This window comes from Musa acuminata, chromosome BXJ3-8, assembly GCF_036884655.1.
Source record: "Musa acuminata AAA Group cultivar baxijiao chromosome BXJ3-8, Cavendish_Baxijiao_AAA, whole genome shotgun sequence".
In the NCBI taxonomy this organism is placed as follows: domain Eukaryota; kingdom Viridiplantae; phylum Streptophyta; class Magnoliopsida; order Zingiberales; family Musaceae; genus Musa; species Musa acuminata.
The window spans coordinates 41,822,587-41,837,302 of record NC_088356.1 but is presented as its reverse complement, the minus strand read 5'-3'; the positions used below and the strand labels follow the sequence as shown (position 1 = coordinate 41,837,302).

General features: G+C 43.6%; 2 protein-coding genes across 2 annotated transcripts; one reads left to right on the top strand and one right to left on the bottom strand.

The window, feature by feature from the left end:
* Positions 1-3,545: 3,545 nt before the first annotated feature.
* Positions 3,546-5,888, top strand: LOC135646111 (laccase-17-like). The gene is made up of 6 exons (XM_065165283.1): positions 3,546-3,706; positions 3,801-3,952; positions 4,043-4,287; positions 4,372-4,500; positions 4,574-5,545; positions 5,628-5,888. The coding sequence occupies exons 1-6, from the start codon at positions 3,587-3,589 to the stop codon at positions 5,756-5,758; spliced, it is 1,749 nt and encodes a 582-aa protein (XP_065021355.1). The 5' UTR covers positions 3,546-3,586; the 3' UTR covers positions 5,759-5,888.
* A 3,026-nt stretch (positions 5,889-8,914) lies between these two features.
* LOC135646112 (E3 ubiquitin-protein ligase RDUF1-like) lies at positions 8,915-10,470 on the bottom strand. The gene has a single exon (XM_065165284.1). It carries the CDS (start codon positions 10,180-10,182, stop codon positions 9,097-9,099), a length of 1,086 nt encoding a protein of 361 aa, XP_065021356.1. The 5' UTR covers positions 10,183-10,470; the 3' UTR covers positions 8,915-9,096.
* Between the last annotated feature and the right edge of the window lie 4,246 nt (positions 10,471-14,716).

Below are 14,716 nucleotides of genomic sequence, written 5' to 3'. Positions count from 1 at the left end.
GCACACCAGTCTGTTCGGTTATCGCGATGTCCCTCTCGAGTAACCTATGACCGAGATTATTTAGAATATGTATTTAAAGGTGAATCGATCTTATTTTCGTGATCTCATCACGATCCAATTCCCATTGTACAAATCCAAGGACATCACAATATATATATATATATATATATATATATATATATATATATATATATATATATATATATATATATATATATATATATATATATATATATATATATATATATATATATATATATATATATGCAATAGTTATAAAGTAATATATGCCAAAATATAATAAGCAAAAAGATTCTGTATCAAGTCACACGTGCCATCACTCACGTGATTGGCTTGTTGGGCACCTATGACTAGTAGTTTTGTGGTGGTGCAACGCGGGTGTTGCTTCCTCTCACATTTAGTGCTCTTGTGAGCATGGCCAACTTTGAAGTGAGTTCCGCCACAACATCCTGTAAGTGTTGCACGGAGTCTTTGGTGTCATCAGACAGTCGGTCGACTAGGGCCTCAACCTTGTCGATCTTGGACTTCGCTTCTTCTTGTGAGCTCTCTACTCCAATAAGCCTTTATTGGCCATGGTAGAGCTCGCTTCAAGAACATCCAAGCAGGTTTCCGCAGTTGTGAGTCTCTCCTTGTGACTCTTTTTCCCGGTTGGCGCTCCAGATTATGCCTCCTCTGCTTGCGGAGAGTAGCCAACTTCTCGCTCATCATGTTCACTGCCGCACTCCTCTTGAGTGGCTCTAACAGCATGAGAGCAAGTATGCACATGCAGCCCACCTACGGCTACTTGGGGCAAGGGTCCGGCTTGCCCCGTCTTGCTTGATTCGCCACAATGCTTTGCCATGGCAAAGTTGTGAAGTTCCTTCGCTACTCACTCGAAGTGCTTGCCCGCTCTGATACCATAATGTCACGGCCTTAGCTAGAATTGCCTAAGGCGTGAGGCACCCTTGCGGTCAAAATGCGAACTTAGCTTGCCTTGCCTAAGTCGAGAGGCACCCTTACGATAAAGACGCGAACTTAGCTTGTGTTGCCTAAGTCGCACTTCGCCCTTGCGATATTGCTCCATAAAGATCAGCCCACTTGTAACTTTTTGTAGTTCCCGAAGGACTTGTAAAAAGAGAAAGTTGATTAGTTTGAAAGAACAAGCGACGGACAAGTCCCGATGTCTCGCGAAAAGAGGGGAAGCTTTACAAGTAATTCAGCGAGCACCTTGCGTGCACAAGAGAAAAGAGGGAGAGGGGGAAAACAAGGACTTTAGAGAGTTGAACGAATAGCTGCAAGTCCACAAACAGCTGCTCACCGGGTGCCGGGTGCGACAACAAGTTCCCGTCAAGGTAACGTGCGAACTTGCGAAAGGTTGTTCAACGCCCGACACTATACCGAAGCCGCATCCAGCCCTGTGCCACCCGGGGGGTTCAAAGGGGCTAAGATGGCTGACATTTTGGTGACCAGAGACGGACTGTAGAAAACAGCCCATGGCACACGAAAACGGAGCTGTTTTGGGCTGTTTTGCTCGGTTCGGTGAGCGGTCGCTTGGTAACGTTGCAACTTATTCGAACTTACATTTTTACAAGCAAATGACTCAAAACTAAGGCAAAACATGCTGCCAAGAAACTGTACATGTGGATGTGAGCGATGAACGGTTCGTTGAACGGAGTTATTGCGGGTGCGCGACGACCGTCCGTAACACCTTGTAGGTTAAGTTAGTAGTTTTTTTTTTCTCTCTTTTTTATTTTTTCCTGGCTAGATGTCGGTCAGGAGCTTTTATACCGTTGCGCGGGGATTGGTCATATGCGGATTTGGCACGACGATCTATCCTCGAGTGGCGAGATGGTACCGTCGTTCGGCCGTCGCCCGGTATGCAAGGAACGACGCTATGTGGTGCCGTCCCGAGCTTTCCGGAGTGGGACTCGCCGAGGGGGCACCTCTCTGTACGTGTCTCAACTCGACATGGGGATGCGCCCCATGCTGACTTGGCAAGGGCATGATGTGATGTGGATCGTGACATAGTTGGAATCCAAAATATGCGTGGCATATCAGTTCACGGTACTTATGTAACCGGTCATGAATCTGCTTTCTTTGAGAACTGACTGCCGCTGTTGATGCATACATCTTTTGTAAATTGATGGTTGCGATGGTACCGAAAGCATGATCGTAAAGTATTATGTCAATCCACAATACTCTGTTGCTTCTGCTGAACCAATAATTTGAAAGTCACCAACCTGGTTCTCTTGATTTTTTTGTGATGATTTCCATCACACGTGTAGCTTATTCTGATACACACTTCTAAAGCATTACATAGCTTGAAATAAACCACTTCCTCTACCCTCACCAATCAGATTGCTGTAAGTGAACATGAGAATTGCCACCTTTCTTCACCGGCAGAGCCTCGGTTTGACGTTTTCCTCATCAGTGAGTTATTGTGGTTCTGATGAGAATGGGTTGTTGGATATGTACACGATAGCTTGAGCGGACCAAAAAGTGGCAATTCCACCAACGCAGTGGTCAACCACTAAAGTATGTTATTTATGGACCATTCAACTAATGCTTCGATCCTCTCATGTGTGTTTAGGTCATGTAGTTACCGTGGAGTCGCCATCCATCCGATAGAACAGGAAAGCCATGAACTCACTGGATCAACATAATGCAGAGGTAAGATTGTTTGATATAGTGACCGATTTCTTCTTCTTGTGATTCCACACTACTTCTCCTTCCCTTGCTGACATGTAGAACTCGAGGGAACAAAAACCCTAACTGATATAGCGCGCTACAGCCACTGGTGTTGCTTTGTTACAGTGATGGCAGTGCTGCCTTCGAGCATGAATTGATCTGCTGCCTGAGGGCTACAGAGCAAGAACAAAAGTGAGGGAGAAGACCCTGTCGTTTTCGAATCTTTGAATCAGATCGGACGTCGTTGTCGATGGATCCACGGACACTGCCTGATAGCAGATAAGATTTCCTCATGCAGTCGAAGGTTCTGTCATGCTGCAAGAAGTCGAAGGTGGGACAGTTCCATCGAAGCACGGTTCTTATTCTCAGAACACGAACCACCTCCAAAAGGACAAGCATACAAGAGGGGAATATTAATGCAGTGGTGATCATCAATGGAGAAGGTGAAGCACATGCAGTTGCTTCATAAATCAAAAACCATTACTTGATTACTACGACAAAGGAAATGGTGTCGCGGGGCCACAGTGAATCTAAGAAGGAGATTGAAGAGCTCGAAGATTTCGGCAGATGAAAAGTGATGTTGGTATTGCATCTTGGGGAAACAGTCCACACAGAGAAAAGGTATTCTTACTTCATCAGCACTCTATAACTCATCTCGACCAAACTAGTGATCAGAACAACACCAGACAGATGCTAATTTTATGAGTACATTATCATTCTGTAGCATCATATCACCACCTAATCAACCAACAATAGTCCTATGTAGTAGACCTCCCAACCTTGACCTATGTTACATCGGTCTCCCGCCTCCCTCTCTCGCTCTCTCTCTATATATAACTTTCAACTCTGTTCTCAATCAGGAGATAAGAGAGAGAGAGAGAGAGAGAGAGAGAGGAAGATGGAATCTACTGTTCAGCACTCGATGATATGTTCCCTCGCTTGGCTTTTGGCCTTGAGCACTCTTTTGGCATTACCTGAGCTTTCATGTGGTAGCACGACAAGGCGCTACAAGTTTGATGTACGGCGTTTAATTAGCTTGTCAGGTAGATGCGATTAAGCTTGCAATGCTAGAATCGATGTGCTGATGGTTTCTCTTCGATTTCTTCCTGTAGATACGGCTGCAGAACGTGACGCGGCTCTGCCGCACGAGGAGCATCGTGACCGTCAACGGCAAGTTTCCCGGCCCTAAGATCATGGCAAGGGAGGGCGATCGCGTCGTCGTCAAGGTGGTTAACCATGTCACCAACAATGTCACCATTCACTGGTAATGGAGCTGTGCCACCATGTTTTCCTTGGTCATGTTCTGCACGTAGTAAGATGAGAGCTCGCCATTGTGTTCATGGAGAGCATGCAGGCATGGAGTTCGGCAGCTGCGGACTGGGTGGTACGACGGTCCGGCATACGTGACACAGTGCCCCATCCGGACTGGCCAAAGCTTCGTCTACAACTTCACCATCGTGGGCCAAAGAGGCACTCTCTTTTGGCATGCACACATCTCGTGGATGAGGGCCACGCTCTACGGGCCCATCGTCATCCTCCCCAAGCGAGGTGTTCCTTACCCTTTTCCTAAACCCTACAAGGAAATCCCTGTCATCTTTGGTAATCCATTACATGCACACATGAATGCATTCTTAGGTATTATACTCTGTTTCTCTGGTGATTGATTCATGAGATGTGTGGCAGGAGAGTGGTTTAATGTGGATCCTGAAGCCATCATTGCTCAAGCTCTTCGGACTGGTGCAGGTCCAAATATCTCTGATGCGTACACCATCAATGGCCTCCCTGGCCCCTTGTACAATTGCTCCAAGAAAGGTGAACAGAGATGTCCAGTTTGATTTCGTCTGAGGGGGTTTGAGTGATCGACTTTAGTTTGTGGATAGAGCAGATACGTTCGAGCTGAAGGTGAAGCCCGGGAAGACGTACCTCCTCCGCATGATCAACGCTGCACTCAACGACGAGCTCTTCTTCAGCATCGCCAACCACACGCTCACCGTCGTCGACGTCGATGCCGTCTACGTGAAGCCCTTCGAGGCCGACATCGTCCACATCGCGCCGGGGCAGACCACCAACGTCCTTCTCCACACCAAGCCTAGTCCTCCTGATGCCACGTTCCTCATGGCGGCGAGGCCTTACGCCACCGGGTCCGGCACCTTCGACAACACGACCACCGCCGGCCTCCTCGTGTACCTTCCGCCGAACGCTTCGTCTTCTTCTTCCCATGTTAAGAACCTTGCACTCTTCAGGCCGACCCTCCCGGCTTTAAACGACACGGCCTACACCACGAACTACACCGGCAAGCTTCGCAGCCTGGCGAGCGCGCAGTTCCCCGCGAACGTTCCGAAGACCGTCGAGAGGCGGTTCTACTTCACGGTGGGGCTGGGGACCAGTCCGTGCGCCAAGAATCAGACCTGCCAGGGGCCGAACGGCACCAAGTTCGCCGCTTCCGTCAATAACATCTCCTTCGCGCTCCCGACGTCGGCGGCGCTCCTCCAGGCGCACTACTTCGGGCAGACGAAGGGGGTCTACGACACCGACTTCCCGGACACCCCGCCGTTCCCGTTCAACTACACTGGGACTCCGCCCAACGACACCTTCGTGACCAACGCAACCAAGGTGGTGGTGCTTCCGTTCAACACCAGCGTGGAGCTGGTGATGCAGGACACCAGCATCCAAGGGGCCGAGAGCCACCCCCTGCACCTCCATGGCTTCAACTTCTTCGTGGTGGGCACCGGATTCGGGAACTACGACCCGTCGAAGGATCCCAGGCGATTCAATCTCGCCGATCCGATCGAGAGGAACACCGTCGGCGTGCCGGTCGGTGGTTGGGTCGCCATCCGCTTCCTCGCCGATAACCCCGGTAAGTGCATGGCCTTTCGTCTCGTACAATCCATATGGTTGCCGTGTATGGAGTTGGAGGTAACGTGCATGCCCGGCTGCAGGAGTCTGGTTCATGCACTGTCACCTGGAAGTGCACACGAGCTGGGGGTTGAGGATGGCGTGGGTGGTCAACGATGGGTGGCTCCCCAACCAGAAGCTAGTTCCTCCGCCGTCCGATCTCCCCAGATGTTGACCATCGACCACACCACCGACTCCCTGTTCTCTCTGCTTCGAGCTCTGTTCTTGGCGTGCTTTATTTGTCTGCAACAATCTACCTTTCGATGACCAAAGTGTTTGAGATGAGTTCAGCAGAATTGCACTCGTTTATTTGTTTTGTGCTTGAATTGGGCTTTCGATCAATAAAGTAAAGATGTGGTTTTAATCGATTTCCAATGACAGTATCTCCATCGATCGTGATATGTTATCAGAAACCATGTAAAAGGACTGCTGCAGATATCTGTATCATCGACAAAAGATTCACATTTTTCTTCAACTCATAAACCCAACTTTCCAAATAATAGTACAAGAATTTTTTTGGCAACCTTTTTTCGTTATTTACAATCGTATTTATAATTTTGATCGCAGTGGACACACCTAAGAGTTTGGGTGGGTATGATTGACAATAGAATGAAATAAGTTGTTCAAAGTAAAGTAAGGATGATCGAGGAGTTGCGAAAAATAAGAATCTGATTGATAATCGAAAAATTATATTTAATAAAATTATATTATTATTATTTTCTTAAATGATCATTTGAAGTAAGGGGTCGTCGTCAATAGTGTAAATGAGGTTATCAATAACAATTTTGTAATAATATCACTAATTAAGCAATCCAAATAGGCGAATGAAAAGTTACTGTTCTTATTTTATTAGGTATTTATCCAGGATTTTTGTTGCATCTTTCAGTCAGAATTTATCCCTTTGATCATAGATTGTAAGCACAAAGTGAAGATAGATGAGTAGATTTAAGCTACTATGAGGGCATGAATGCTTTGCAATGAATTCAATCAAAGCTCATAATTAACCATCACCATGACTAGCCCAATGTTGACTGAATTGTGCAGCAGTCCAATGGAATAATGAAAGCATCAAGAACAAGCATAAAATACACAATCTCTAACACAAGTGTATCAGAAAAGAATTCTGTGCTGGAAGTAGTGGGAAAGAATAAAGAGATCACCAGCGATGGGCCTCCCATGCTGCTTAAAGAAAGATGCACTGAATACTTTGACCAAGTTGCACACAACATAGAGACATAGGATGGAATGAAGGACAACTCAAAGATGAACAGAACAAGTTGGCAGCTAATTGATCCAATACTTTTCTATCTTCGCTTGAATTGTTATTTCACTTGCTTGGATTCTCATGGCCCTCATGTTGGCTGACCACAAGCTTTGACTCCCAACTTCTGAAAACTGTAACACCTAGAGATGCTGGAAGGAATATTGTAGGGCCCCACAAATACTCTCACTGCTAATGTTGTTTCTGCTGCTTGTCTCAACCCAACCTATATTGGTGATCCTCAGGGAGTTCTTGATGTGATTTCCATGGCAGCGACCTGAATTCTATCTGATATGATTTGTTTTACAGCACTCTGAACTTGAACTCCATGGTCAACTATTTCTGCCAAGATACTGGCAATAGTCTGTAATCTGCTGGATGTGTTTGGAAACTTGTCTCTCAACCTGTATAACTGCAGCAAAAGATACTCTAGAAAGTCAGTGAGTGCCTGACATAGCAAAACAATTCTCATGACACCAAGAAAATATTTAGTATAAAAATGATCATACTACATTTAGAAGTGAATCAAAGCATATCTTAACAAGGAAAAGATGACAAGAAAACCTTTGATTTACTTCTCTTGGAACACAAGTTTCACACAGTTTTTCATTATCAAATCTGAACCATTGAAACATATATTTAGCATTACAAATCTAGAATTCCACACAGTTCCATAGGAAACTCCAATTCCATGGCCAAGAACAGTAAGCCTTCATCACCATCGATTCATGCCAACTAATTAGCTGGAAGTAGGAACAGAAGATAAATCTTGAAAGAAATAGGACAATCCCTCAATCAATATGAGGAAGACAACAAAAAAGGCAACAGATTTTAGGAAGGCCGACCATCATCTCTCAGCCAATGTCTGCCAAATAATTAAGCCAAATGAACTAAAATAGTGCTTTAGAAAAGTCTATGCTTACACAAACATAAAATATATTTCATAAAGTATGATTTGCAGCTATTGCAGGTTAACCACCCAAGAAAAGAGAAAGCCTTGCAATAAATAATATATCCTTAGGCTTCTAGAACAAGGCCCTCTTTGAAAATTAACTTCAATTGGGGTGCACAAACCTCCTGTGGGTGTTGAGAAAAACAAGACTATTGTAGAACAATGATGGAACAAAAATAACATTTAAGGATCCTTCAGACTAAGACACCCATATAATCTCCATCATCAGAACTTTCAAGCTGTGCAGGTGAGATTAGCTTGACAGAACCTATGACATAGTTTACAATTGTTAGTGCTGACATGATACAATCAGGACAGTATCTAAAAACATGCTTGGCTACAACAGGCCATTTATGTATTGCTGAAAGGGGAAGAGAAAGGGAAATAATATGTGCATGATCACAAATGACATATTCTTCAGTCACTGTGAAAAATATTTTAAATTGTACAATGGGCTAAAATTCTGTCATTGCAACAAAAGAGTCTGATGATGGATTTTAGAAAAAGATCTGAGCCAATATGAACTTCAAAATCTGGAGATTTTATCCAACAGCATAACCAAAAGCAAATTCCCATCAGTTTCGATGAGGCCAGAAAACCATCTCATGCTTTTTTTTCTTGAAAAACTAGAATTAACTGAAGACAGTGTAGGAGCCAAAGAAGAAATAGATGTTATAAAGGCCATAAATCTACTACTGATCCAATGAACATTCCAGTTGCTTATCACAAACTTGAGGATGAAATGAAAATATTCAAAGCTTTCTGTGAATGAAAGATATGCAACCTTTAGCTGAAATCATTCAAGATTTCTTGCAAAACATAAAGCAATATGATGTGAATTGAGGATTCATGAATGACATCAAATCGAAGGCAATAACTGTTATTAAACTGATACCAAGTCTGCATAATCTGACATTTGATACTATTTGTGGACATCCAAAAGGGCATCGATTTGGATCGAAAATTGATAAAGATTGAAAGAAGAAAACAAGCACTCATTTCAGTCATTTAGTTTGCTACAAAAAGATGAAAATTGTGAAGCCTTTTGTAAATAAATAAAGGCTGGAATAATCATTAGAAGCGTTGAGCTTTCAAAAATAATAAGAACATGTATCATCTATCACAAAGAACCAGTTGATTCTTTCCAACAAATCAATTCAAGTCTAAAGGCATACAGATCAGAAAATGCTACAATGTTTGGGAATCCCATCTATTTACAGCGATTTCATGTCCTGAGATCACTCATTGCAAACTTATACTTATGTATACCGCCAGCAAGCAATCACATTGGTGTTGCCATTCAAATTGGTGCCCCGACTTCTGAATGCCTCCTGGAAGCTGAAGCTCTTTCATGCCGTGAAGAGGTTGATCTCGACAGCCCAAAGAATGAGAAGAAGTTGCGAATAGCCCGTCGAATTCTTCCACTCTCCCTAGACCTACTCCCTCTTGAGTCCCACGAGATCCTTCTTGGTGCTCCGTTGTCGTTGAATCCACCATCCATTTCGGTGTAGACAACCGGAAACTCTTGTTCCTCAGCTCTCCTGCTCCCTGAGAACCTTCCCACGGCAAACCCTCCCCCTGGAAGCCTCCATATCGTCAGTCCCACCATCTCCTCCTCGTCCCCTGCAGCAGGGGCCGCCTGCTCACCGCCTTCCGCAGCCGTTGCACCCTGGCCTTGCACATCCGTGGGCATTTCGTGCCGGCAGACAGGGCATGAGTTGTGGAGCGAAAGCCACGGCAAAATGCAATCTTGATGGTAGATGTGCTTGCAGGGCATCTCCCGGGCCTCGGTTCCGAGCTCGAAGGCATCCGTGCAAACGGCGCAACGGCAGTCTTTCTCGATATGGCCATCCATGATCTCTATGGTGGGCATCGACTCGATGGCAACCTTCGAGGCCGGTGGATGCTCGCGTCCTCTGCCGTGAGCTATGCCGTTGATCTCGATGTGGGCGAACTGCTCGAGGAGGCTGTCGAAGCCCGAACTCAACAGGAAATCGGAGATGCTTTCCGGCAAGGGGCGGAGGCCGGATGCGGTACCGTCATCATAGTAGAGCTCGAAGCTGGTGGTGGTGGAGTGATCCTCATCACGGCCACCATCAGACGGGCCGCGAAGAACGACGACGGGATTGAAGGGGGATCGGCGGGAGGAAGCGCGGCGGTTGGGGCGGACGCTGGGCTCTGAGGGCTGGCGAGGGCGGGCCGCTGCAGTTGAGTAGAGCCGGCTGCGGCGGGACTCGGAAGCAACGCTGGAAGGGGAGTCGCCGACCTCCTCGAGGAAGCCGCCGTCGCAGTCGGGGCAGACGACAGCGTGCTGCGGCCAGACCCGGACGAGGCGGCTACACCGGTAGCACCAGTACGACGACGCCGTCGACATGGAAGAAGGCATCAGAGCGACGAAGAATAACAACAACAACGACCCAAACTTTCTCTCAAAAACGAACGAATCTGGACAAGAAAACCCCGAAAAACTCGATCTTTCGAACGACTCCCAGAAAGCAATGAATCAAACGATTCGAACCCGAGCTCCAACTCCGAGAACACGGAACTTTCTCCCAAGAAAAGGTCAAACACTACCAAATTCCTTTATCGATTCGTGATCAGATCCTTCGAGGGCTTAGGCAAAGGCCAGAACCTGGGTGGAGATGGCAGCGGAGGAGAGAATGGGTGGGAGGATCTGGGGAGGCAGAGAGGGGGGTTTTATCATGCGCTCGACGAAGCATCTCACCAACAGCGGAACCGCGTCGGCTATGTGGCATGCGTTGGGGCGCTTTTCGCCGTAACGGGCGTTACTGATACATCCACGCGGTAATCATACATTGGGATAGAAATTGACGCCGTCAGGATGAGCAACGTGGAGTTGACGGCCTCAGTCAAAGGAGAAGCACAGGGACCCGAGACGCCTCATATTACATGCAGCAGCTGACTGTCGCTAAGTGGGTCCGACGCTGTCTCTGTGCCGAACTGCAATCGGCAGGCAGGTCAGAAACTGGGCAACGGATGACGCGTGGAAAAATAAAACCTTCATCTTGATGAACAAGGTGACGCGTTGAAAAGTTGGGTCCTTCTCCGCCTCCCTCGAGTCTTCCCCCCGACTGTTTCACGAGGCTAAATGGCAAGAACAAGAATAAGATGGCAATATTAAGAACAATAAGGCTACATTGACGTATATGGACATAGTTAATAGCATGTCAAATCCAATAATAAATCATGCATTAGCTCGTTAATTATACTAACTTTAGCATGTCCAAATCACAATATGTGGATTGAGAGTTCGAGTGTCAAAACTCCAACCTTCCTGTGAGCTGATGTCGATCGAATCTATGGTTAGATTTGTTGGTGGCATCTCCATGGATAAACAAAGGCGAGGCAGCAAAGAATCTTCAACTTTGATCTCCCTCAGCAACTTGGAAAGATTGTGTTCTCCTCCTTTTCCCCTTCTTTTTGATGTGCGACTTCTGTCTTCCTCTCTATACAGAGTTCAGACAAAGGATGGTGACTGCACGTGTACAGAAGTGCCTCACAGACCCCATACACCCACCAAATGCTTTGATGAATCAAATAATCCATGCATTCCGCATTCTTTTCCTGCTATGCAATGTTCTCTGCTGTTGCTGATGCAAGCAATACGATGGATTTAGACCACCAAATCGATGGAAGAGATCATCTTTTTCTCTTGGAAGTGTGAGTTTGTTTTGTCCTCTCCTCCATCATCCATTTGTTCTCACACAAGTTTGGTAGAATAACATTGCACAATGGGATATCTCATACACAACACACTTTCTATTAGGTCTGCATATTATGAGTAGCATTAGATTTAGTGGCAACTGTGAGTAGTTCCAGGACCATTGCTAGCAAGTGGATTAGCTTTAGAAGGACAGTGTAAGAAGACCAGTTGACATGGACAATCTAGATCAAATTGAGTGTATCAGTATCCAAAAGGGCATGTTGTTGGGGTCTCAGTATCCAAAAAGTTCATTGATTGATAACTCATGCATTTTCTTTTGAGTTGTGACCCAAAACTTTTTCTTGGTTGTCTGCAGTTGTTCTGTAGTTAAGTTGAGCTTAGCTGTACCAAAATGAGGTGACCAAGCAACAAATAATTAAAGATGTACTAGTTGCTTTAAATTTAGGATTGCCTGTGAGTGACAACATCTCTGTTGCCACCTGAGGCTTGATAGCTGTCATCATATTTCTGAACATGCTGCTAATTTATCAGTAATCTTATAGTGTGCTCATATTTATATTAGATGATTGCAGAACAAGTATAGATTATCTCTTTTCTAAGTTTCTTTCTTGTCAACATTAATACTCTACAAAACTACAAGTTTTGGTCTTAAAGCCTTTCATAATATTGATTATTTCAAACTTTTTAAAGGACTTTTATCTCAAAAGACAGCAAAAGAGTATTATTATAGGTATATATATTTTAGGCAGATAAGTAACTATCAGCTTAAGGTTATATATTTTAGTTATCTAAGTTCAAATTCATTTGGATTTAGATCTTGCATTTATATTTAAAAAGTTTTGTTCTATTTGCCTCCTGTATCATCCATCAATGATCTATAGGAATATTTTATATGGATAGAAATGCAAATTTGGAATATCAGTGTATAATGTGTTTGACTTTATGAAGTAATATAGCCTTGACTTATTTGCAAGCCTTCTACATTTGAGTGATCGCTCTAGTTTAGTAATAACTGATCTACCTTCCCTGTGATCAACCAATTGGAGGACAACACTTGAAGACTGCATTAACAGAGGTTTTAATAGACCTTGGCTTGACATCATTTGAAAGAATGAAAAATCTAGAAGAGTAATGGGACCAATCCTTTGATCAGCAGCAGCTGAATAAAGATGCAATGGTGTGGACACAAACCGCAGCTGCTGAAGCCACATAAGGGTTGACTTAGAAAGGAGGGATGTGCATTCCAGAAGAAGTCTTACGTTGACAGTTGCATAGCAATGACCATTCTTTTGCTGCTTTGATGTTTATATAGACTGATCAAGAGAATTGTTGTTGTCGATCTAGATCCTTTGGTAATTCCACCCTTTTCTTGGAACATGGACAAGCTCTGAATGATTGCAATAGTTTAAATCTCAGTTTCCTTCACTCAAAGGTAGGATGCTTCCGAAAGAAAAAAGAGGCAGTCAACTCCATGAGCTTTCTTTTTCAGAGGTGCAAACAATGGATGTTGTCATGGATTATGCAAGGGATGATTCATGACCTTGCCCATTGTTTTTCATTTATTTCCATGGTTTGGCGGATGGATTCCAAAGCTTTCATAGTTTGACCATGCTGAAACGATGATAAGCACCAACCAATCTGAAACATACAAACTGAAATAGTGCAGATGGTCTTGTCTCCACATGGATAAGAACCTAACTATAAGTGGTGCTTGAAGATTATAATTTACTTGTTCAAATGGATAAGAACTTGGCATTAAAAGGAGTTGTCATTGATAATTATTTGTGGTTCTGTCAATAATAATCCAGCAACAATACCCTCCAGATAAACAAGCAATTACTGAAACCTATGAAAAGAATGTTCTTTTCTCTAACATTTACTACTCCATTGTTTAGATAAGGAAAAGGGGAAGTTCTAATTACAATTAGATAAATATAATAGATTTTTTCTTTTGTCCAGAAACGTGGAAAATAATTGTTCTTAACAATAGATAAGTGCAATATAAATGCCCCTTTGAATACTTCTCCTGAGCTGAAATTTCTCTGCAGAAGTATCTAGAAGTCAAACTATGAGAACAGTATACTGCTGAAGAAAGTGGCTCCATCACAAGTTGGTATCAGAACTGTGCCATGAATCCTGAATCTATCACCCACACCACATGTGGATTGTTTACTCCTATTAGCTGATTCTTCCTACATGGATCTTTCAATGGTCATTGTTGAAGAAACTTCCTCTGATGCTCTGTTTGGAGAATTGAAACCATGCTGGCTTGTAGCACACAAACTTGAATATAATAGGGAGAATAATCTGCAGAATGAAATGGAGGACAAGCCATATAACATTTGAGTTGATCAAGAAATGAATATATTCTCTAGAATGAACTATTTGCATTACATATTTCAATTTGAATATCTCAGTCAAAAAATCATGAAGTTGTGGTTCAACAATCACTTCAAAACATGATTAAAATTGATTGCAATTTATACCAATAAAAAAAGATAGTATAATATGATATCGGTATACTGGTTTCTTTTTATTTCAAAATTAAATAACTTGCAAATCAATCAATTAAGCTATCTATATTTTTTTTTTAAGATTTGAGTTTGTTTGCCCCATCTGATCTAAAATGAGATGATGATATATTTCTTGTGCTTGGATAAATAGAAATTAAGGTGAGTTTTTATATTAAGCATGTACACCCAATTAAAATATTTTTTTTAGTATTCAGTGAAAAATAAATATATAATTACAAAATTTACTGGATTTAAAATTTAATAAAATTAATTATTTCTCTAATGTGACAAAAGAAATTATTGTATGGGCTCAATCAATTAGGCCCACTCCATAAATTACGGTAGAAGCCCAAAACGAGCCGAAATCGTCTTACGACTGTGAGTCTATAAATTAGCGGGAGTGATATTTTCCATTTGAAGGGTTCTAAGAACAATTGATGGCGGGCGACGAATCGAAGTGGGATGCGTTGTTGAGATGGAGCCTCTCTCATGCTGATGGGACTCTCCCTGCTCGAGTCTTGAGGTAGTTTACTGATCGCTTTGCTTCTCCGTTCCTGGTTCTTCAAATTGACTGATTCTTGCATGGCTGCGATATGCTCCAAGGGCATGCCCCCATCAATCTAGGGTTTTGGTCGCTGTGTCCAGAAACAATCGTTATAGGAAATTCTTTTGCTGTATGAATCAGTGAATGAAATCGAGTAACCACTTTCCGATCTGTGAGT

What these genes read in the sequence shown, in the direction of transcription:
- LOC135646112 (XM_065165284.1), bottom strand. Translation starts at nt 10,182, where the DNA reads ATGCCTTCTTCCATGTCGACGGCGTCGTCGTACTGGTGCTACCGGTGT.
- LOC135646111 (XM_065165283.1), top strand. Translation starts at nt 3,587, where the DNA reads ATGGAATCTACTGTTCAGCACTCGATGATATGTTCCCTCGCTTGGCTT. An exon ending in CAAGGCGCTACAAGTTTGAT is followed by an intron (nt 3,707 to 3,800) that starts GTACGGCGTTTA and finishes TTCTTCCTGTAG; the next exon opens with ATACGGCTGCAGAACGTGAC. An exon ending in GGAAATCCCTGTCATCTTTG is followed by an intron (nt 4,288 to 4,371) that starts GTAATCCATTAC and finishes GATGTGTGGCAG; the next exon opens with GAGAGTGGTTTAATGTGGAT.